Consider the following 23,543-nt stretch of genomic DNA (forward strand, 5'->3'; position numbering starts at 1 on the left):
TAGCATTCCCTTCAGCAGAGCCGTAGGCGCCCTGTATACACTATGGCTTGGATTTCAGTTGTCTTAAAGGTTCAGCTGTTAAAATATGTTTATTAATCATAAACATAGAAAACAAAATACTTCCTTATCACACCTGAGAACACTTTTCCACCAATATATGTTAATATCCCTATTAAATAATTGACTCACTAATAAAAACGTTTACAAATACCTGCCTACCTTTCAGGGAGCTTTTCATATCTCTAGGGATACAAGGCAGGGGGTGCTTTGATACTACTATATGCCCACTTTCCTGTTCTTTTTCCTCAGAAACTGTTTGCTTGGATGATGAAGTAATGGAGGTGGGGTATGTGAGAAACAGTATGAGAGAAGTATACATTATTTACATTGAGGAGCAGTGTAATAATATTGTCATTTATTTAGTCTCTCTTAACTGGTAAAATACCTTCATATCCCTGACCTCGAAGTGGCAGTACTCATCCAGCTACCTCAGAGTTGACAACATCACTCATCAGACCTTACACATAAAGGTGAGGTGTGGGGGATTTGTTTTATTTTTTTTAATACTTTATGTATGTGTGTATGAATGAATGAATGAATGAATGACAGTGTCTTGCTCTGTTGTTTAGACTAGAATGCAGTGGTGCCATCATAGCTCACTGTAACCTCGAATTCATGGACTCAGTTGACCTATTGACCTTCCCCGCTCAGTCTCCCAAATAGCTGGGACTACAGGCATGTGCCACGACACCTGGCTAATTTTTAAATTTTTTGTAGAGACTGGGTCTTGCTGTGTTCCCCAGGCTGATCTCAAACTCCTAGTCTCAAACAATCCTCCTGCCTCAGCCTGAAAAGTCCTGGGGTTACAGGCATGAGCCACCGTGCCTGGCCAGGTGTGAGGGATGTAGAGGTTCAAGTAATCTTTCTAAATGCAAATACATGATCACCAGCCTAATGGTTTCTCAGTTTTCTTGGGGTAAAGTCTAAATTCCTTAATTTGGATTAGAAGACCATTCACGATCTGGTCCCCTCTCCTTGCCGCTCAGCCTTTTCACCTCTAGCCTCACATACATAGAGGTCAGATTGGAGTTTTTTCAGCTTCTGCAGCATGCCTTCTTCTAGCTTATGAACCTTCACAACAAGCTGGCTCGTTTCACTTTATTTGGTTTTTAGTAATACTCTCTCTTACCTTCCCCTTTGAACCTCATCTTAACTCAGGCTTAACCTACCTTTACATGTTTAATATCTATTTACATATTACCCACATATTTGGTTTTAGCTTTCTTTTAGCTTCCTCCAAGAATCCTTTGACCACCGAAGTGTGGATATATTTCTTCTCCTGAGTGCTCTGCATTTCTTCAGACAGCTTACCTGCTTTGTTATAACTGCCTCTTGTAGGGAAAGATGGCCTTGTGAACACCATGGAGGGTGGAAGCGGTCCTTTACTCATTCTTGTATTCTCAACATCCAGTGCAGTGCTTGGTTAATAATAAGCCCTCTATAAATATTTGTTGAATACTTGAGGTGTCAATACCTAACGACACCTCTCTTATGCCATCTTGTACTCAGGTTTGAGAGCCATAATATATGCATGCCTGCAAATAATAGATTGCCTAGAACCACCCCAATTGTCCCTTTCCCAGAAAAGCTAAAGACCAGCCCATCTAGTACTTGATTTGTTTTTTTTTTGAAGCCAAGCTATGAAGAACCCCAAAGTCTTGCAGATTCACTTCAGATTCAAAGGGACAGATGTGAGATATGAAAAATATAATAAAATTTCTGTCCGTTCTGCTACAAAATCAAAATGAATGTAACTTTACATGACCGTGCAAAATTCAGGTATACTGAGAACTTCACCATAATGAGAACTTATCAGGGGTGTCCAATCTTTTGGCTTCCCTGAGCCACATTGGAAGAAGAATTGTCTTGGGCTACATATAACATACACTAACACTAACACTAATGATAGCTGATGAACTTAAACAAAAAAAGTAAAAAAATCTTAATGTTTTAAGAAAGTTTACAAATTTGTGTTGGTCCACATTCAAAGCTATCCTGGACCACATGCAGCCTGTGGGTGGCAGGATAGACAAGCTTGCTTTAGATGATTTGGGCCCACTAAAAACAGACTTAGGTCTTCACAAAGAGCAATTGCCATAGTGGTGATGAACTCAGTCCCTTCCATTCCCGCTCTCTCTGCTTCCTCCCTCCATCACAATTCAAGCCCTGAGGGAGAATAAACTTTAAAGATATGATTAACTAGATTACATTCTTCCAACACCACATTATAGTTTGTAGATAACTCAGTGCTGCCAAGGCCCTGCAGTTTGTATGCCTTGCTATTACATTTACTAAGGGGTTCTTAAGTTTATGCTTGGTAGAAAGATAATGAGACTGAATAAAGTCCTTTTTAGTTCCTACCTTGGGTCAAGACAAACTGGTAAAAAAAAAAAAAAAACTTCATGGGAAACATAACTTTTGTCTTGGTCCCACTTTCACCAAATCCCAACATAATCACTTTTAAATAGCTCTGTAAAAGTCTATCTTGAAGGTTATTGTTTATTGTAAGCAACAGCCCATGACCTCTGAAATGCATCTCTGTGTTCATTCATTGTATCTTACAAGGTTCTCTTTGCCACTTCCTAGAAGAAAATCCTGTATGATTTTAATATCACAAATAACTGTTGTTGTCTTGAGTGATTCATTTGTTATTACCTGAGAGATTAGTGAGAACTTGATGAAATTATAAGTTCCAGCATCGCATCCTAGATCTACAGAATTTGAAATTCTGTAAGTGGGGCCTCAGTGATTCTAGTTTTATAAACTCTTCAGGTGATTCAGATGCACACAAAATTTGGGAATCCCTTTTATAGAGAGGAATTATGTAATTGACTAGGCTTCTCTTCAAATTTGGCCACTGGAAAGCTTAGAGGTAAATTTGTGGTTCGCTGGTAGCAGATGTGTGGAGCATTATGATTTTTAGTTATTTCTTTGTCTGCTGTGGGTTTACCTTTGGTTTGTTTTTATTTCTATTTTCATTTCACTTCTAATTTAAGTTCTTGTCATATGACATATCCACTAAGCCATCTTAAGTCTTTTTTGAAACATGGCAAGAAACAGGCAAGTAGATAGCCAGACAAATAGAAAAATAGTTATTACACTCAGCTTCTGTAGAGAACAAGGTATTCTTGGCAAATGGTGCAGAGTAAGCACCCTTTGCAAACCTGGAGAAGGCCGTGTGTGTGCGTGTGTGTGTGTGTGCGTGTATTGTGTGTATGTATGTGTCATTTAAGTAGATGAGAGGAAGTCATGCATGTGAATTAGAAAACTATTGCATTTGTTGACCAGTGAATGACTTTTTACTTTTCCATCCAAAAGCAACTGTTGGCTGGGTTCAGTGGCTCCTGCCTGTAATGCCAGCCCTTTAGGAGGCTGAGGCAGAAAGGCCACTTGAGGCCAGGATTTTGAGACCAGCCTGGGCAACATAGCAAGAACCCATCTATATGAAATTTTAAAAATTAGATGAGTGTGGCAGCATGCACCTGTATTCCTAGCTAAGGAGTCTGAGGAATGAAGATGCTTGAGCCCAGCAGTTGGAGGTTACAGTGATTTATATGGCACCACTGCACTCCAGCCTGAGTGACAGAGTGAGACGCTGTCTCAAAAACCCTGTCTCTACTAAAAATACAAAAAAAAAAAAATTAGCGGGGAGTGGTGGCGGGCGCCTGTAGTCCCAGCCACTCGGGAGGCTGAGGCAGGAGAATGGCATGAACCCGGGAGGCTGAGCTTGCAGTAAGCCAAGATTGTGCCACTGCACTCCAGCCTGGGCAACAGAGCAAGACTCTGTCTCAAAAGAAAAGAAAAGAAAAGAAAAGAAAAGAAAAGAAAAGAAAAGAAAAGAAAAGAAAAGAAAAGAAAAGAAACAACTGTACTTCCTTGTTGCTCTTCATTCAATTCACGGTACATGTACTTGCTAGAAAGCTCATGTGAAACAGTAATGTGGATGATAGGACAAATCCTTACCCTCTTTTGTGCCCTTTCTTGCTTGGCTACAAACCTTTCCACCTTAGTTGTCTTTGTTACCTACTAGCTAATCCCTACGAAGGCATTAATTTACAACAGCTTTAGAGAGTAATTCTGAGAATTCCTGGGAGTGAAGGCCTCCCCTAGATTGTTTTGATATGTTTCCATAAGAGGAAATTCACTTTCCATTTTTCTATCTGTACTACAACCACCCTACCTGTGAGAATCACCATAAATGGGGTTGAGCCTAAGAATTACACTGTTAACTGTAGAGGGTGTCCAGGTTCTTGGCATCTTGAACAAAGAATTGGACAAAATGCGCAAAGCAAGGAAAGAATGGAGGGTTTTAGTAAAAAATGAAAGTACACTCCACCGTGTGGGAGCGGGCCTGAGCACAGGGGCTCAAAGGCCCTGTTACAGAATTTTTGGGAGTTTAAATACCCCGGAGAGAATCCCCCTGGTTACTTGCGGTACGCCCTATGTAAATGGAGAGGATGAAGTAAAGTTACAAAGTCATTTAGGCATATGCCCTATGGAGAGGATATTTCCTGTTATAGCTGAAGTGTGAATTGGCCTTACATTCCCTCCCTCCAGCCCCTATTTTCCTGCCTCAATACCACATAGAGAGACTATTTGATTTATCTGACAAGTGGTCATGTGTTACGGCCAGGCCAGGTAAACCAGATCTTCTTATCTTGTATTACTCTCCCCAGTCATTACCATGAAGAAGATCCAGTGAGATCAACATTTGAGACCTCTCAGCTAACCTGAGGGAGACATTAGGGGATGTAGCCCGATGCCACTTTCTGCCTTAGGAATTTAGGATTGAAAATGTTGGGTGTGACTGCATTTGCTGGGTTTCCACTTTTTTGGATACTTGCTTGTAACATGGTTCCATGCGTTCTGAAACCTTGTCAGCTGGACTTCACCATACCAAGAGCAGCTTTATCATAATTCGGTAAGAATTTGGCTGTTTTGGTCCAGCTGAAACCCTAGAGCCTGATTAATCTAATGGAGGATATCCTTTAGTGCTCTGTCAGTCGGCACAGTGATTGTTAAACTGCTTCTAAATTCTGAGATAAGTATTAAGCAAAGGGACCCACCTAAAGACAAGGTCCTTCATTTCAACCAATCTTAGGAGCACCTGTTTTCTGAAGGTATGGGCAGGGCACTGCAGGGGTCTAGAGATGGGAAGGCTGAGTGCTCTCCCTTTGGATAATGACAGTTAATAAAAGCAGTATTTAGTGAGCACCTGGCAGTTAATATACATGATTTAATGTAATTAGCTACAATATTAAGAAGAAGAATATAAGGAAAGTTTGATGGAATAAGACCAATTATCTGCTATAAAGATTTGGAGGTGCCAGTGTGGTGGCTCATACCTGTAATCCCAGCACTTTGAGAGGCAGAGGTAGGAGCCCAGGAGTTTGAAACTAGCCTGGGCAACATAGGGAGATGCCTGTTTCTGCAAGTAGTTTTAAAAATTAGCCAGGTGTGGTGGTATGTGCCTGTGGTCCCAGCTACTCAGGATGCTAAGCAGGAGAATTGCCTGAGCCTGCGAAGTGGAGGCTGCAGTGAGCTGTGATCTCACCACTGCAGTCCAGACTGGGCAACAGAGTGAGACTCTGTCTCAAAACCAGACAAAACAAAAAAGATTTGTAAGGAAAACTCTCAGGAGGAATTGGAAATACTTCATGGAAAAGTTGGTTTTTGAATTTAAGGCCGTAAAGAATGGATGAAATCTGGAAAGCTGGAGGGGGGATTGGCATACCATGAAGGGGAAACGCCAGGAGAAAACCCTGGGAGACAGAGAAGGACTGGTTAGTTTAGGGAAGGGTGAGAACTCCGATGTAAGGAGTATGCAGGGTAAGTCTAAGGAACCCTTGGGAGGGACCTGTTGTGCAGTGTCTTGGATGCCAGGCTGGGCTAAGGAGTTTCTCTCTAATTTGCCATGGGACTGTTCAAGGCTGTGGAGCAGTGAAGAGATTGATGGCAGCTAGCACATAGGATTTAGAGGTTGTCGAATAGCAGCATGCAGACAGGGGTATATTTGGAAATGACTGAAGCCAGCTAAAAGATTTACAGTAGTCCAAGAAACAATGAGTGATGGAAACCTGACTGTAGGCAGCAGAAATTCACAGGATGGGGACAGATCCAAAACTCTTCGTGGAGATATCATCCATGGGATTTTGGCAAAGATTAGGGAGATGGTGACACAGGAGCAGATTTGGGGATGAGTTCTTTTGGGGGCATGTTGAGATTCAAGCAACAGTAGGAAGTCCAAGTAGAGATGCCCAGAGGGCAGCTGGAATCGCCACCTGAGTTTGGGAAGGGAGAATTAGGAAGACTGAGATTTTTCTGCTGAGGTGATAGTTGACACTATGGGAAAAGAGGTGATTGCAGAATTGCAAAAGGATGATATCAGAGGTAAAAGATCCTCCTTAGAGGATCTTAGTGTGGATCCATCCTCTTGAAGAAAGGCTTGTCAAGGAAGTTGTTATGTATAAAATAAAAATAGTGACTGAGGCTGGGCACGGTGGCTCATGCCTATAATCCCAGCACTTTGGGAGGCCGAGGTGGACAGATCACTTGAGGTCAGGAGTTCGAGACCTGGCCAACATGGTGAAACCCCATCTCTACTAAAAATACAAAAAATTAGCTGACCATGGTGGCAGGTGCCCGTAATCCCAGCTACTCAGGAGGCTGAGGCAGGATAATTGCTTGAACTGGGAGGTGGAGCTTGCAGTGAGCCGAGATAGAGCCACTGCACTCCAGCCTGGGCAACAGAGACTCCATCACAAAAAAATAAAAAATAAAAAATAAAAGTGACTGAAAGCATTTAAACCCACCAGGAACTGATATCTTGACCTAAGATGTTGGTTATCAATTAAGAGCACAATTTGACTATGGAGAAAACAATCAGGTGACACGAAGGAAGAACTGCAAGGAATCAATTGGCAAATTTATCTTTCAAAACTCCTCATACAGAAAAGACTTAACAAGGAGAGGAGAACCACCCCTGTGATTGTAATAAAGTTTGGATGACAGGCTAGGCCTCCCGATTTGTGATATTTGGGATCACCCTGTTTGGTTTTATTTTTATAACTATTGTCCTGAAATAACCTTTGTTCTGTTTCCTTCTTTTGGTTTGTTTTACTCTGTCCAGTGTAATAGGAGCAAGCATAGATAATTCCCCTTTAAAATATAAACCTAAATAATAGGTTAAGAGAGATCCACCATAAAACCCATTCCTGCACCTAGTAATTTATCCTGCTTGTTCCAGCACTGGAAGTTGATCCTGCATTTTTACCTGGTGATTACCTGGGCAGGGCTACAACCTGAACAAACATTTATTCTAGCCAGAAAACACTTCAAATGGCAAGATGACTCTTTCAATATTTACTAATCTGCTATTAGCTTAAGCCAGTACACTCATAATGACTTTCAAACATACAAAGAAAGGTTAATAAATCTGAATGACAGCTATCGTACTCTTAAGTCACTAGGTTAGTGGCAAATAATGGTATAGAGCATATAATGATCAAGGAAATGACTACTATAAAATACATAACAAAATATTACCATGGAAATGAACCCATTTATACGGGCATGAGAGGCTACTCACAGCAGGTTTCTCAGCAAGTGAAAGGGAAGCTCAATTCTGTCCAGCTCCACTCTCCAGCCGAAGAGCATGAATGGCCCTTTAAGGGGAATACATTCCTTCATGGATGAAGGCACTTTGGCTTCTCCCTGTTTTCTCTAGTGGTAAAACTCAGGAGAATTGGCAAAGGAGATTCTGCTTAAAGATTTTTTTTTTGTTTTTTTTTTTGAGATGGATGGAGTTTTGCTCTTGTTGCCCAGGCTGGAGTGCAATGGCGCGATCTCGGCTCACTGCAATCTCTGCCTCCTGGGTTCAAGCGATTCTCCTGCCTCAGCCTCCTGAGTAGCTGGGATTACAGGCATGCACCCCCATGCCCAGCTAATTTTGTATTTTTAATAGAGATGGAGTTTCTCCATGTTGGTCAGGCTGCTCTCCAACTCCTGACCTCAGGTGATCCGCCCACCTCGGCCTCCCAAAGTACTGGGATTGTGCCTGGCGAAAGATTTTTAAATCTTCTAAAGAATCAGATCTTGCTCATTTTAGACTCATTTTCTTTTCCTACTCTTTAAAAAAGTGGAACCGACATATAGCTCTGAAATAATTCAATTGAGCCATCCACTAAGGGGTTGCTTCCTGTTTTCTGGACACTCATGCAGGCAGTAGAGACATTGGTGAGAAGGGCTTTGGTGTCAATTAGTCCAGAGTTCAGCTCTCTGCTCATTTATTTCATTATCCTTAAGTCATTTAACCAGATATTTCTGGAGAACCCAGTGGCAGGTTTCAGGTCCCAGGGTTATGGTGATGAACAAGTAGATACCGTCCCTGCCCTCATGGAGCATACACTTTAGCTGCAGGGGAAAATTTTTTAAATACCATAATAAAATTCAAAACAAGGCCACAAGGCTCGGATTTTCTGTGTGATCTTTGGCAAGTGTCTTAGCACTTGAGTTGTTTTCTTCTCCTTCTTCTTCTTCTTCTTCTTTTTCTTCTTCTTCTTCTTCTTCTTCTTCTTCTTCTTCTTCTTCTTCTTCTTCTTCTTCTTCTTCCTCTTCTTCTTCCTCTTCTTCCTCTTCCTCTTCTTCTTCTTCTTCTTCTTCTTCTTCTTCTTCTTCTTCTTCTTCTTCTTCTTCTTCTTCCTCTTCTTCTTCTTCTCCTTCTCCTTCCTCTCCCTCTTCTTCTCTCTTCTCTTTTCCTCTTCTTCTTCTTTTTTTTTTTTTTTCCTGAGACAGAGTTTTGCTCCTGTGACCCAGGCTGGAGTGCAATGACACAATCTTGGCTCACTGCAACCTCTGTCTCCCGAGTTCAAGTGATTCTCCCACCTCAGCCTCCCTAGTAGCCAGGATTACAGGCACCCGCCACCACGCCCGGCAAATTTTTGTATTTTTAGTAGAGACAGGGTTTCGCCATGTTAGCCAGGCTGGTCTCGAACTCCTGACCTCAGATGATCCGCCTGTCTCAGCCTCCCCAAATGCGGGGATTACAGGCGTGAGCTGTGGTGTCCAGCCTAAGCTCCTCAGTTTTCAAACAGGGTTCTTGGGCATTCGATTCAATAATAATTGCAAATAACTATGTGGTCTGGTATGTAGGAACCACACAATGATCATTATCTGATATTGTTTTAAATTTTACAATTACAGGATTTCAAATTGTTTTGTTCACTCACTGCTACATCCCAAGTGCATAGAGCTATGCCTGGCACATGGCAGGCATCCAATAAATATTTGTTGGCTGACTGACTTTAAAGATGAAGAGAACCATGATGGCACAAAAAGACAATAACGGAGATGAAATTAAACCACAAGGAAAATTCATACACTACTTGATGGAGCCTTTGTAAATTTAACATAAGAAAATGTTTCTTCTTCTTCTCCTCCTTCTTCTTCTTCTTCGAGATTGTGGTCTCACTCTGTAGCCCAGGCTGGAGTGTAGTGGGTGATGGGATCATGGCTCACTGCAGCCTCAACCTTCTGGGCTCAAGCAATCCTCTCGTCTCAGCCTCCCAAGTAGCTGGGACTACTGGCATGTGCCACCACACCTGGCTAATTTTTTAATTTTTGGTATAGATCGGGTCTCACTATGTTGCCCAGGCTGGTCTGGAACTCCTAACCTCAAGCGACTCTCCTGCCTCAGCCTTCCAAAGTACTGAGATTACAGGCATGAGCCACCATGCCTTGACTCAAAGTGTTACATTTTTGGGGAAATCCAAGCCAGAAAACAGAATTAGTGCTCAGAAATTGAACTCATAACTAGCCCTAAGTGAAAAACTCAAATACTTTCTTCTCCATCTTCATCCACTAGAGGGCGTATATTAGTTAACACAAGTCAGCCTTTCCCAAGCACGGCCGAAGCTGTTTTAAAATGATGATTAATGGAACAACGAGTAGACCTAATGACCTATCCTGTACATTTTGATTTAGGCAGATTGTTAAACTAAATGGTCTCAGATAAAAAATTAATAGTATCGAAAAGAAATGATCAAAATGTGATTCTTATAGTTCCTCAAACTTTGTAATAGAAGAATAAACATTAAAGAAATTACATCAATTTCTTTTTTCAAACATTTATTTGTCAAAGTCATTTTGTTTATATCCTAACTCAAGATAATTCAGTTAAAATGTACTTAAGAACAAAATCATGAATAATATTAACATATTTCAGGACATTACACCAGTAACGTGCCAGCAAGAGTATAGTTTTTCATTTGAAAGAAGCTTAGCAGGTGCCAAAGAATAATCAAAAATTAACTGTACAAAATGACATTTAAGGGGATCATTATGTGATGATTTTACTTGGATCATATTTGTCAATCTAAACATTTATGATATGGCTGAAGAAACTGAGGAATGAAAAATCCAAAACACCTATTTTTGGTTTGAAACTTGTTTCTAGAGATTGTTTTTTTCCCCCTATTTTGGTAGTGGAGCTTTAATCAGTTAAACCATAAGATACCTCCTCTTTAGTCAGGCAGTTGTTTTATTCAATTCTGTGGGAGGAGGAAACAGTAAAATTCAAATTTCACTGGGGAACACTTTAGACTGAAAGAAAGGATTCTTCTCCTCTATTAAATATTTTACATCCTTAAAAATGAAATTGTGACTGGTCACCAGAATAGACACTTGCATTGAATAAATATGTCAGACTCTATATTGAATATTAAATAATTATTTTGTCTCAGGCAAATGCTCATTTATATTCTGTGTAAACCGCTGTGACTTGCTATATATTTCCTGTTGTTTATTTACCAAGAGCCTGAAAACTACTTGAAATGAGGACTTTAGTCTACTTTTCTATAAGCATGGAATGATTGCCATAGGGCTAGAATATAATTCATGCTCAATAATTACTTGTTGAATTATGTTTTTAATACTATAAGCCAATATTTCCCTAAATATGTTCTGTTGAGAATTAGGCTCTCTAGACAGAAGCTCGTAAAACATTACCTCCATGGTCAAATAAATTTGAGGAACTACCTGGTGTATTCTTTTTTTTTTTCATTCAACAAACATTTATTTAGCTTTGACACTGTTGGGTGCTAGGTTGGTCTTTGCACAAACAGGAGAGTATGGCAGAGAAACAAAGGCCATCTGAAAAAGTGACATCTGCTGCTAGTGTAATAGTGTGAAAATAACTCATATATTATTACAATAAAATATATTTTTTCTGGATTTATCATATTTCTCATTTTAAAATGTTTAATTTTTTTCTATTTTTAATTTTTATAGGTATATAGTACATATATACGTGTATAGGGTACATGAAATGTTTTGATGTAGGCATACAATGCATAATAATCACATCAGGGTGAGTGGGACATTTATTACCTCACTTATCATTTCTTTGTGTTAAGAACATTCCAGTGATACACTTTTAGTTATTTGAAAATGTACTATAAGTTATTGTTGACTGAAGTAACCCTACTGTGATATCAAATATTAGATCTTATTTATTCTACTGAACTATATTTTTGTACCATTAACCATCCCCACTCACCTTGCCTCCCCTCTACCCTTCCCAGCCATCATTCTGCTCTCTATCTCTGTGAGTTCAATTATTTTAATTATTAGTGCCCACAAATGAGTAAGAACATGTGAAGTTTGTCTTTCTGTGCCTGGCTTATTTCACTTAACATAATGTCCTCCAGTTCCATCCATGTCCTCTAGTTCTTGCAAATGACAGGATCTTATTCTTTTTTATGGCTGAATCATACTCCATTGTGTATATGTACTGCATTTTCTTTATCCATTTGTCTGGTGATGGACACATAATTTGCTTCTAAATCTTGGCTATTATACCACAATAAATCTAAGAGTGAAGATATTGCTTCAATATGCTGATTTCCTCTCTTTTGGGTATATGCCTAGCAGTCAGATTGCTGGATCATTTGGTAGCCCCATTTTAGTGTTTTGGGGAAGCTCCATACCGTTCTCTATAGTGGCTGTATTAATAATTTACATTCCCACCAACACTGTACAAGGGTTGCCTTTTCTCCACATCCTTGCCAGCATTTGTTATTGCCTGTCTTTTGGATAAAAGTATATAACTGGGGTGAGATGGTATCCCATTGTAGTTTTCATTTGCATTTGTCTGATAATCAATGATATTGAGCACTTTTATATACCTGGTTGCCATTTGTATGTCTTCTTTTGAAAATGTCTTTTCAGATCTTTTGCCCATTTAAAATATAGGATTACTAGATTCTTTTTCCTCTTGAGTTGTTTGAACTTCTTATATATTCTGGTTATTAATCCCTTGTCAGATGAATAGTTTGCAAATATTTTCTCCCATTCTGTGGGCGTCTCTTCACTTTGTTGATTGCTTCTTTTGCTGGGCAGAAGCTTTCTAACTTGATATGATCCCATTTGTCCATTTTTGCTTTAGTTGCCTGTGCTTATAGGGTATTACTCAAGAAATCATTGCCCAAACCTATTTCCTAGAGAGTCTTCCCAATGTTTTCTGTCAGCCATTTTATAGCTTGAGGTCTCAGATTTACATCTTTAATCCATTTTGATTTGATTTTGTTTTTCTTTTTTTAGGCAGGGTCTTGCTCTGTTGCCCAAGCTGGAGGGCAGTGGTGCGATCTTGGCTCACTGCAGCCTCTGCCTCCTGGGTTCAAGTGATTCTCCTGCCTAAGCCACCCCATTCCCTGGGATTGCAGTGGCACACCACCACATGTGGCTAATTTTTTGTATTTTTAGTTGAGATGGGGTTTCGCCATGTTGGCCAGGCTAGTTTCAAATTCCTGGCCTTATGTGATCTGTCAGCTTCAGCATCCTGAAGTGTTGGAATTACAGGCATAAGACACCGTGCCCGGCCTGATTTGATTTTTGTATGTGGAAAGAGATAAGGATCTAGTTTCATTCTTCTGAATATGAATATAGTTTTCGGGCACCATTTATTAAAGAGACTGTTCTTTCCCTAATATATATTTTTGGCACCTTTGTCGAAAATGAGTTCTATGTAGATATATGGATTTATTTCTGGGCTCCTTTCTGTTCCATTGGTCTATGTGTGTGTTTTTATGCCAGTACCATGCTGTTTTGTTTGCTATAGCTCTGTAGTTAATTTTCATGTAAAGTGATTCCCTAGTTTTGTTATTTTTGCTCAGGATTGCTTTGGCTATTCTGGATCTTTTGTGGTTCCATATTAATTTTAGAGTTTTTTTTCTGTTTCTGTGAAGAATGTTATTGATATTTTGATAGGGATTGCACTGAATTTGTAGATTGTTCTGTGTAGCATCAACATTTTAATAATATTGTTTCTTCCAATTCATGAACATGGAATATTTTTCCATTTTTTGTGTCCTCTTCAATTTCTTTCATCGATGTTTTATAGTTTTCACAGAGAGATTGTCTTTATCTTTGGTTATATTTATTCCTAGGTATTTTATTTTATTTGTAGCTATTATAAATGGAATCACTTTCTTGATTTCTTTTTCATATTGTTTGCTATTGTCTTATAGGAATGCTACTGATTATTGTATATTGATTTTCTATCCTCAAACTTTACTGAATTTGCTTATCAGTTTGAATAGTTTTTTGGCGGAGTCTTTAGGTTTTTCCAAATATAAGTTCATATCATCTGCAAATAAGGATAATTTGACATCTTTCTTTCCAATTTGGATACACTTTATTTATTTCTCGTGTCTGATTGCTCCTAGCTAGGACTTCCAGTACTATATTGAATAATAGTGGTGAAAGTGGGCATTCTTGTTTCAGATCTCCTCATTCAGACTGATACTAGCTGTGGGTCTGTTGTATATGACTTTTCTTGTGTTGAGGTATGTTCCTTGTGTACCCAGTTTTTGAGGGTTTTTTATCATGAACTAGCTTTTCTACTTCTTTAAGATGCATTGTTAGGTTGTTTATTGGAAGTTTTTTCACTTTTTTTGATGTAGGTGCCTATAGTTGAGTTTTATCAAATGCCTTTAAGCATCAATTAAAATGGTCATATGATTTTGTCCTTCATTGTGTTGACATGATTTATCACACGGAATGATAGTGTATACTGAAACATTCATTTAGCTAGTCTCTGTGTTTTGGTTGGAGAATTTAGTCCATTTATATCCCATGTTATTATTAATAGGTAAGGATTTATTACTGTCATTTTCTTATTTATTTTCTGGTTGTTTGGTGGTCTTCTCTTCATTATTTCCTTCTTTCCTGTCTTCCTTTTTATGAAAGTGATTTTCTTTGGTGGCATGTTTTAATTTCTTGCTTTTTATTTTTTGTGTAACTTTGTAGTTTTTTTATTTTTTAATTTAATTACCATGAGGCTTGCAAATAACATCTTTTTTTTTTTTTTTTTTGAGATGGAGTTTCTCTCTTGTTGCCCAGGTTGGAGTGCAGTGGTGCAATCTTAGATAACTGCAACCTCTGCCTCCCAGATTCAAGCAATTCTTCTGCCTCAGCAGGAGGCAAACATTGGAGAAGATTTTTACTGTATACTTACCTGCATTTTTAATTGTGTGAAAATATTATGTATTAAAAATTATATTTAGAGAAATATATACAAAGATTTTATATGAATCCTGCATCAGAAAAAACAAGTTTTAAGGCCCCCTCTAAATGCCAGTTTGGCAAAGGTGACATTGAAGTGGGATTTTTTGGTGCCTCTGATTTGGGATTTTATCACTATTGTTATATTACTCAGGTCAAATCATAAATAAAGACTAGGAATTAAAAGGAAAGAAAGGCATTAGCTATCTTTTTGGAAAGAAAGTCTGCAAGTATTAATTGATTCAAAATTGCTACTTAAATGTAAATACATGTGTTTATCCATTATAAAGATGTTATAAAGTTGTTCAAGTTATTCTCTTATATTCCCAAATCTCTATTGTGTCTTTAGCCATTCCATTTCATTTTTAATAATTGTCATTTGTAGTTTTCTTTCTTTCCCCTTTAAACAGTACAGTTAGAGGTTTATCTTTATTTTTTGTCAGTCTTTTCAAAGAAACATATATCAGTTTTATTCCCCTATTGTTTCATTGCTTTCTGTTTCACTAATTTCTACTTTTTTTTTTTTTTTTTTTTTGAGATGGAGTCTCGCTCTGTCATCCAGGCTAGACTGCAGTGCCGCAGTCTCGGCTCACTGCAACCTCCACCTCCCAAGTTCAAGTGATTCTCCCACCTCAGCCTCCCAAGTAGCTGGGATTACAGGCACTTGCCATCATGCCCGGCTAATTTTTGTATTTTTCTCGAGACAGGGTTTCACCATGTTGGCTGAGCTGGTCTCGAACTCCTGACCTCAGGTGATCCACCAGCCTTGGCCTCCCAAAGTGTTGGGATTACAGGCGTGAGCTACTGTGCCTGGTCAATTTCTGCCCTTGTATTATCTCCTTCTCTCTGCTTTTTAAAAAGATTTTATCTGATGTTCTTTTTCCAGTTCCTCACATAGGATGGGAAACTTACTGTTTTTAATTTACTTATTTGGATGTGATTTTTTATGATCTTTATTTTGATACCATTTAAAACACAGGCAAGTTCCAAACATAGTACATATAACTTTTCCATAGACTTTACCCAAATGCACCAATTATTTACCTTTGCCCTGTTTGCTTTATCATTTGCAGTCCCCCTCTGTCCATATGTATGCACATATTGATTGATGTGTGTGTGCTTGTGTGTGTGTGTACTTAACTAGTTTTTGGTCAACTTGATCTATCAGTTTTTGAGACAGATGTGTTAAAATCTCCCACTATTGTGGTTTTATTCATTTTTTTCTTATAATTCTAATGGTTTTGCTGAGTAGTGTATTATCAGGTGCATAGAATTTCTGCATTGTTATATGCTCTTTGTGAATGTTGCCTTAAATCCTATTTTGAATTATAATAATATCATTTCACTAGCTTCTTTTGGTGAATATTTAACTATTATGTCTTGTTTTTATCCCTTTATATTCAACTTTTCTGTGTTGTTTGTTTTAGGATGTCTGTTATAAGCAGCATATAGCTGGACTTTGTTTTTTAAATCCGGTTTTGTAGTGTCTCTCTTTTATAGATGAACTGAACCCTTTATTTGACCAAGAAGATATCATCATATGTTATAAACTGTACCATAAATCTGGTGACTGATGAAGAAGGAGAAACAAATGTGACTATTCAATTCTGGGATTCTGAAGGTAGGCAAGAAAGACTCATTAAAGAAATCAAGAATGTGAAAGTCAAAGTACTCAGACAAAAAGACAGTCTTCTCCAGGCACCAATGCATATTGATAGAAATATCCTAATGCTTATTTTACTACTAATACTGTTGAATAAATGCACATTTAGTTGCAATATTGAATTACAGGTGTTTCAAACAGCATTGAAGAGACCTTTGCCAGTAATTCTTGGGGCAGTTACATAGTTTTTTTTTTATGCTATTTTGTGGATTTCTTTTGTCTCAGATTGTGGCATTGCCTGAGGCACAAGCTTTTGGATTTGTAATGACCTGCACGTGCCCAGGAAGGGTGGGAGCTGTCTCTTTTCTCTGCTTCTAGACGGAAATTTCACATTGGCCATTTTGATGACTTGCACATTAACATTATTGCCCCGATCACGATGCCTGTCAATTTTACACATACAGTAAGATATTAGGGTTGTCAGGTACATTTCATATTCCTGTTTCTAAAATTGTGTCAACACTCCTTTTCATACTTTATCAGTATCTGTTGAAATAGTCATCAAGCGTAGAATACCTGAAAGAGCAAACTTCTTAGAGAGAATAATTAGACCTCTGAGTTTTATTTTAATGTTCATAGGGATTTATTTGACTTTCAGAGTGGGATTAATGTTTCTAAAAACAGACAAACTAGAGGTGCTTTTGTTGGGTCTCTTAGTTCCTGCTTCACATTTCTCATTTGGGCACTTTTTTGCTAAAGTTTGTATGCTGTGTCTTCTTGTTTATAAAACTGTTGCTATTGAAAGTTGGTTGTTAAATAGTTTCTTAGTCCTGGCCATTATTCAGCTGTCTTTTCCAAGTCCAAGGCAAACTTAGCCTCTGTGGCTCCTTTTACAGGAGCCATGTGTTCTGGATGTGAAATGTTACTGTTCCTTTTGGTCTTACAAGGCTAAGAAAAGCTGTACCCTTATCTTAGAAGATAAGAGAAAAAGAAATTGCCTAGCTTAACAATTAAGGCATTGCCGAATTCCTACTCAGGCACTGTGGGAGAGTCAAAGAGTAACTAAAATGATGTCCATTCATAAGCCACTTATGAGCTGATAAAAAAGTTGACATGGGGTGAGGAAGAATATATGTGTATATACACCCAACACCATAAATGTTAAGCATCCAAAGAGTGCTTCCAACAGTAGAGCGCTACACAGGAGTTCAGAGGAAGGCGGTAACTTTTCAGTTGTGTTGGTTTGAGAATGTTTTATGGAGTACAAGGTGAATATGATACTTTATTATGGTAGCAAAACGTAAGATCTTATTAGCTATCCTGGACACTCCACCCCTGACCAGCTGCCATGGTGTATATATAATTATATTAGGTCAGAGTCCACTTAAATCATTAACTATTAACTGAGAATATCATGGCATGTAGAAACTAAACCTTTTTTTTTAATGAAGAGAGAGGTCATTTAAAAGAAGTCAACTCCAAAGACTAAGTGCAGTTGACAAGATGCCCATGATTTCTGGGGAGGGAAATTGCCCACTCATTCCTGTGGTGGCCTCTCTTTATTATGCAAATACAGGCCAAGTAAGCACTGTCATCCTTGCCTTTGGGAAAGGATAACAGACCTTCTTGTGGCTTCACAAAGGCCACCCTTCCCTAGAACTCTCTTGTGTACACTCAGCTGTCTGGGGAGGTGTCAGGGACATTGGATCTCACCTCTCTTTCATTCTGAGGTTCAGCGTAATTACAACCTCTCTCACAGATGGGAGTCAGCTGACAGGAAAGGATACCAAAGGCCTCCAAGAGGGAGCTTCCCTTAAGGAAGGTTGAAAGAGTGAGGAGCTGGACATCATGCCAGGAAGCAGAGTTTGTGCTGCTGTCCCCTGACCCCGACAACACCTGGGCACAGCAGATGTTCTTAGGGTTAGGAACAGTGGCTGCAGATGGGACCAGAGTTTTAGATACCGCCCCTTTGGGAACTCAGAGGTAGTGCATACTGTACTGAGGTCTCTGCAACTTTCTGAACTACTTTCACAATATTGGACCAAAGACCCTTTGGATTTGTGAGACCAATTTGCAGCTTTACCACAATCAAATCTGAACACTAAGACTTCCCTGTGTACCGACAGATTTTGCATTTCACTTTCAGTAGGCATTTGGAAGCAGAACGGCCTCTTTGGACTGAAAAAATCTAGGTTACCTGACAACAATTGTGAGGCAGATGCTAAGGTCTCTAGAAAAATACTAGGCTTCTTGCTCACCTGACACAGGTAACTTGAAACGTTATCATTTGAAGGAATAAGATAGGTGATATTTAATCTCTCTTGCTTCAAATTGATTATACTGATTTTAGCAGCTTTGCAAAATCATTGGGACCACATTCATTTAAAAAGGTTAAAAGATGATGGATGACATTTCTGCTAAAGCCTGGAAATTTTTATTTAGTTATGAATTAACACTTGTCATCATGCAGTTGGCAAGATTTTTAAGATGATTGACAATGAAGAACGAAATAGCTAGTTTCTGAAAGCTTGTCTTTAAAACAAAACAAAAATCATTTAATAGGCAATAGAGATATCCAAACCAGATACCTAAGGCATCATTCTTTAGACAATTAAAGACAAGTTTCTTGCTTTTTGTGGGGTGTGGGAATTGGATCCACAGTTCACATTATTAATCTCTGGGAAGTGTTTCATTGGCAACATGATTGTGACAACATCTTGTCCTTTGATTAAATGAAGAGAAACAATCACTTCCTAAGCAAGGAGCCAAATAGCTCACTTTTCTGGTCCTGCTGTGGCTGGGACATCTTATATCTGTGCAACAGTTTTTGCATGATGATGATGTATGTACCACAATGCTGCCCCTTCAAGAAGAAGAAACATTTTAAGGACCATAAACTAGTCCTCGTACCTTGTATAATGCAACCTCCTTGTGCCGTACATTCTCTGCGTGAGGACTTTTGTAGGACCAAAGGGAAAATTTCCCTTTGTTCTCTGAATGCTTGCTGAAAATCAACTGACAAAAGACAGATTAATAGGAGAGAAGGATACAAATTTATTTGATCATAGTTTTAAGTGACATGGGAGCCTTCAGAATGAAGACCCAAGATACAGGGGAACAGTCCATTTTTATGTTTAGGTTCAAACAAAGTATAACCAGCTGTGTAGAAATAGGATTGGACCAAAAGTGTATAGTGTAATGCAAATACACTGAGTGGGGAAACCCGGCAAAGCCTTTCTATTTAGATTTTATTTGGCCTCTCTGTGGTGCATTCCTTCCTTCTGTGCACTGGGCAAGACCCTCTGTGGAATGGGGGTCTTGAGACCTACAGTCAGAAAAAGTGGGTTGGATAGTTTCTTTATGGTCTGTTTTTATGCGAAAAATTGGGGAGATTAGAATAATATTTTTGGGTTTCTAGGACCTGCCTTGGGGAAGAAGAATTCCAGTTTCTAAGGCAAGCCTTGAGGGAGAATGTGGGGCCAGAGACAGGAAGGCAAGAGGCTTCAAATAACTTTTTTTCTGTGAGGCTGCTTCTGAGGCCTTCATTTTGGGGTGTCGTTTTCTGAGCCCCAACACTTTGGAGTCAGTGTGTTTCACTGCTCTGCTCTTGCTGTGTGACCTGTGACCTGTGTGAGGACAAATCATTTACCTTCTCTGAGCCTCAGTTTCTTCATCTGTGTGATGAAGCTAATTATACGTACCTCAGGCAACGTTTAACAAAAATAATGCATATAAAAACACAATTGCTGAAAGCATAGTAAGTCCTCGATAGATGGTATCTAAATACATCACTGAGAAAAAGGGCAGTTAGTTCTGGCTACTGACTATTAAAAAAAAATTAATATAAGTTTACCAGGTAATGCTTTGGCAAATAAAAGCTGCTCAACCGAAGTCATATGTCCAATTTGTGTTTTGTCAAAATGGTACTACGGAAAAATGAGAGAAAGGGTAAAGAAAGAGAAATGGGAAAAGGCGAGTGAATGGAAGAATAAAGAAGAAAAGAGAAAAATAAAGAGGAATTGAATTTCAAAAAGATTTAGAGAAGAAAGGGCAAGCAAGAGAAAAGAAGTTAGAAGAACCAGAACTGGGAAAGAAGAGGCCAGATCTGAGGCTCCTGCGCCGGTGAAGACCCGGGCCGGGCCTGGCAGAGCCTCTCAGGGCGCAGCTCGGGGCGGGGCCCAGCAAAGCAACCACGCCCCCTCATTGATGGGCTTAAGAAGCGGCGACCTTTTGGTCCCGGGCAGCCCCTCTGCCTCCCAAAGCACTGAGGCTGGATAGCACCAGGAACCCAGCTAGCAGGACAACTCGAGGTGAGGCCTCTGTTTTCCCCGCCCCCCTCGCCTACTCGAGGTGAGGCCTCTGTTTTCCCCGCCCCCCTCGCCCTCTCCGGGTTCGGCGCTTCTCTCTGCTGGGGCGGGGGCGAGCGCGGTCTGCGGTGCGCGGTCAGCCCCTGGGGCGAAGGCCGCATCTGGGTGACTCTTGCCTGCCACGTTATCTGGAGCTGCCCTGGGGTGACCAGGAACACTCCCGATGTTGGAGTAGCGGTTCGCGGACGCCACTGCACTTAATCCCTGTGGCAGCTTCTGTGGAATCATTGCCGCTTTTCATTTTCCCTACTCCGAAAAGCTCAGAGAAACTTGGCGCATCCCAGGCTCAGTTAGTCACCGTAAGTGATGGGGCAGCGCCCGAATGACTGGCAGCGCCAGTCGCGCTGCTAGGGACAGGTGGCCGACAGATGGCAGAGAGATCACTTACAGGTAGTCACTGTAAGAGATGGGGCAGCGCCAGTCGCACTGCTGGGGACAGGTGGCCGAGAGGAAGATGGCCTGGCTCCCACGCTGGGAAGGGTGTGACCAGGACAGAAACAGCAGGAAACAGTTCAGGTGTTTATGGATTTGGGAAAATGAAAGTGAGTAAATACGGCCCCTTTCCATCAAGAAATGTACTTGTGATATGATATATACGTGTATATCAGAATAAATGTATTACATATATATGTTTTCATCCACCATTACTGGCTCATAACTCCCATAAACCCTTGTTACAGTCTTTTGTTATAATGTCGGGGCACTGCAGCCCCCAGAAAAATGGAATTTCTCTCTTTGACCTTCTGTCCTCCTTTCATCTGCTGCTTTTTCTCCCCAAGGTAAGGATCTTCCCCTACCTTTGTGTCTTGTAGCTGGTTATAAATAAATTCTCTGGCCTATCTTTGTCTGATTGTAGTTCATAAGACTCCCATTTCGGAAGAGGCCCCGCTCCATACCCAGGAGGAAGGAATGCTGCAAAGGGGAACCAAGAAGAATCTGAACAGACAGACCTCACTGGGTTTCCTCGGTCTATTACTGTTAGATCATACAGATTTTGTGGGATGATATTCCTACACAATTATCTATCAATCATGCCTATCCGATGAAGTCCAGACTCAGGCCCTCAGATGCTGTCTACTCAAGTAACTTACATGTTTATATCTGCAGGCCAAACCTCTCTTCTGAGCTCAGGATCTATCTATTCAGCTGAATAATTGACAGCTTCTTTTGATTTCAGGGAGGCCTCGTATCTCTGCTAATTGAACTCTTAGTTTTCCAACCTCTTACCCACATCCCAAACTTGACTCTTTTTTGTGTTACTCCCCATTCAGTAGATGTGACCGTTATGGATTCAGTTGCCAGACTGGAAAATCTGGTCATCCTTGAACTCTTCCTCTCCCTCATACTCCATAGCCAATCTGTTACTGAGTCTCCCCAATTTTATTTCCCAAAACAGATATCTCTTGACTCCCTTAACTTCTCCACCAGAAAACTTCCCTCCCCAGGTTTCAGCCAATCATCAGGTCTCCTCCGCTCTACTGCATCCTGAATGTAAATCATCTAACCGTCTACCCCCACCCACTTTCTGCCAGTCTGTTCAGTAGCCACAATGCAGTGATTCCTCAAGTGTCTCCCATCAAAGTCTTATCCCTGAAGTCCTGTAAGGGACCTCATTACCTGTAAGGTCCTACAAGGACCTGTAAGGGACCTACCCTGTAAGGGACCCCACTTCCTCCCCAGCTTTATCCCTCCTAATTCCCTTGACGTCTGAGCTGTCACACTTAGGCCCTTCAGTTAGTCTTCATGTACCAGGCATCCTGCAGTTGAGTGAGTTCATGCCTGTTCACTTGTTCTTCTCATCTTGGTTTAATCTTGTCTTCAGGGAAACCTGATCTGATGCCTAAGTCCAGGTGAAAGCTCCCCTGTTAGATGCTTCTCATTGCACTTCTCCTCCTTAGCCTTTATTATTACGGTTATGATTTTGCATGTGGTCTGTGCATTTTTGATTAATATCTGAGTCCCCTCCTAGAGAGTAAGTGTGAATGGGACCTGGTTTTCCTCCCCATGGTGCAGTGTATAGGGTATAATAGGTATTCAGCAAACATCTATTGAAAGGTGAAACACATAGTGACTTCTGGGTGGAGAATCCCTAGAAGAGAGGGTAGCTTTTGAAATAGGCGCTGAAGAATTGGTCAAAGTGACATTAGTGCTGTGAGTGGCTTGAGCCATTTCTGGCAGGAAAGCAGGTGCAGCTTGAAAACGTCTAGTTCTGTTAAGACTAGTGGAGCAGAATGAGTGTCAGAATGAAAAAAAAGCTTGGTAACAATTCTTGAAGATCTCTAAGGAGTTACTTACATGACTCAGAGAGTGGCCTCCTTAAAAAAAATTTTTTTAATGCCTTTATCAGGAAGAAAAAGCAACAGGCAGAAACTCACTGTGTTAGTCCTTTGCCCTCCTTTCCTCTCCTGTCTCTTTTCCTGTAATGTAAGCCCCAAGATAGGGATTTCTGAGTATCTTCAAGATGCAACTCTATGTTAGCTATTCTCAATTGTAAAGAAGACAAAACTAGGGTTGCTTTATACTGAGGCCACATTTTTGGAATCTGACAGCTTAAAAAGCTTCATTGTGCTAGGTACAGTCTTTAGAGTGTGATCAAGCCACTGATGAGTTATTCTAGTCTTCAGAAGTCAGTGGAAAGCTGGACACTTCAGAACACAAATATATGTTGTTGTTTTTTCTCCTCTCTAATTTCAGAGTAATACATTTCATTTTTTTTCTTTTTTATTATTCTTTTGGTCCTGGAATTTTCTTTTCTCAGATTGCCATAATAGAAAGAACAATGGAATTTAAAATCAGTTCAAATTCTTACTGTGTTATTTCTTTCTATCATCTTGGGTACAGAAGTTCTCATCTCTAAGCCTTAAGTTCTTGATCTTTATAATCTTATTAAAAAGTCCATCTCCTGTGTAGAGCACCTGCCTGCCTGGCATTTAGTTAGTACATGTGCCTTTTGT

At 39.9% G+C, this 23,543-nt stretch overlaps 1 protein-coding gene across 1 annotated transcript; it reads left to right on the top strand.

Annotated features, from left to right (window-relative positions):
* The first annotated feature begins 5,795 nt into the window (after positions 1–5,795).
* On the top strand, positions 5,796–17,229 carry SLC10A5 (solute carrier family 10 member 5). The gene is given in 10 exon segments (XM_063708890.1): positions 5,796–5,889; positions 13,840–13,901; positions 16,147–16,464; positions 16,466–16,565; positions 16,568–16,651; positions 16,654–16,671; positions 16,674–16,757; positions 16,760–17,077; positions 17,080–17,162; positions 17,164–17,229. Coding segments are annotated over 10 exon segments (1,227 nt in total).
* The last annotated feature ends 6,314 nt before the right edge of the window (positions 17,230–23,543 follow it).

The sequence above is a fragment of the Gorilla gorilla genome, chromosome 7, assembly GCF_029281585.2.
Source record: "Gorilla gorilla gorilla isolate KB3781 chromosome 7, NHGRI_mGorGor1-v2.1_pri, whole genome shotgun sequence".
Classification (NCBI taxonomy): domain Eukaryota; kingdom Metazoa; phylum Chordata; class Mammalia; order Primates; family Hominidae; genus Gorilla; species Gorilla gorilla.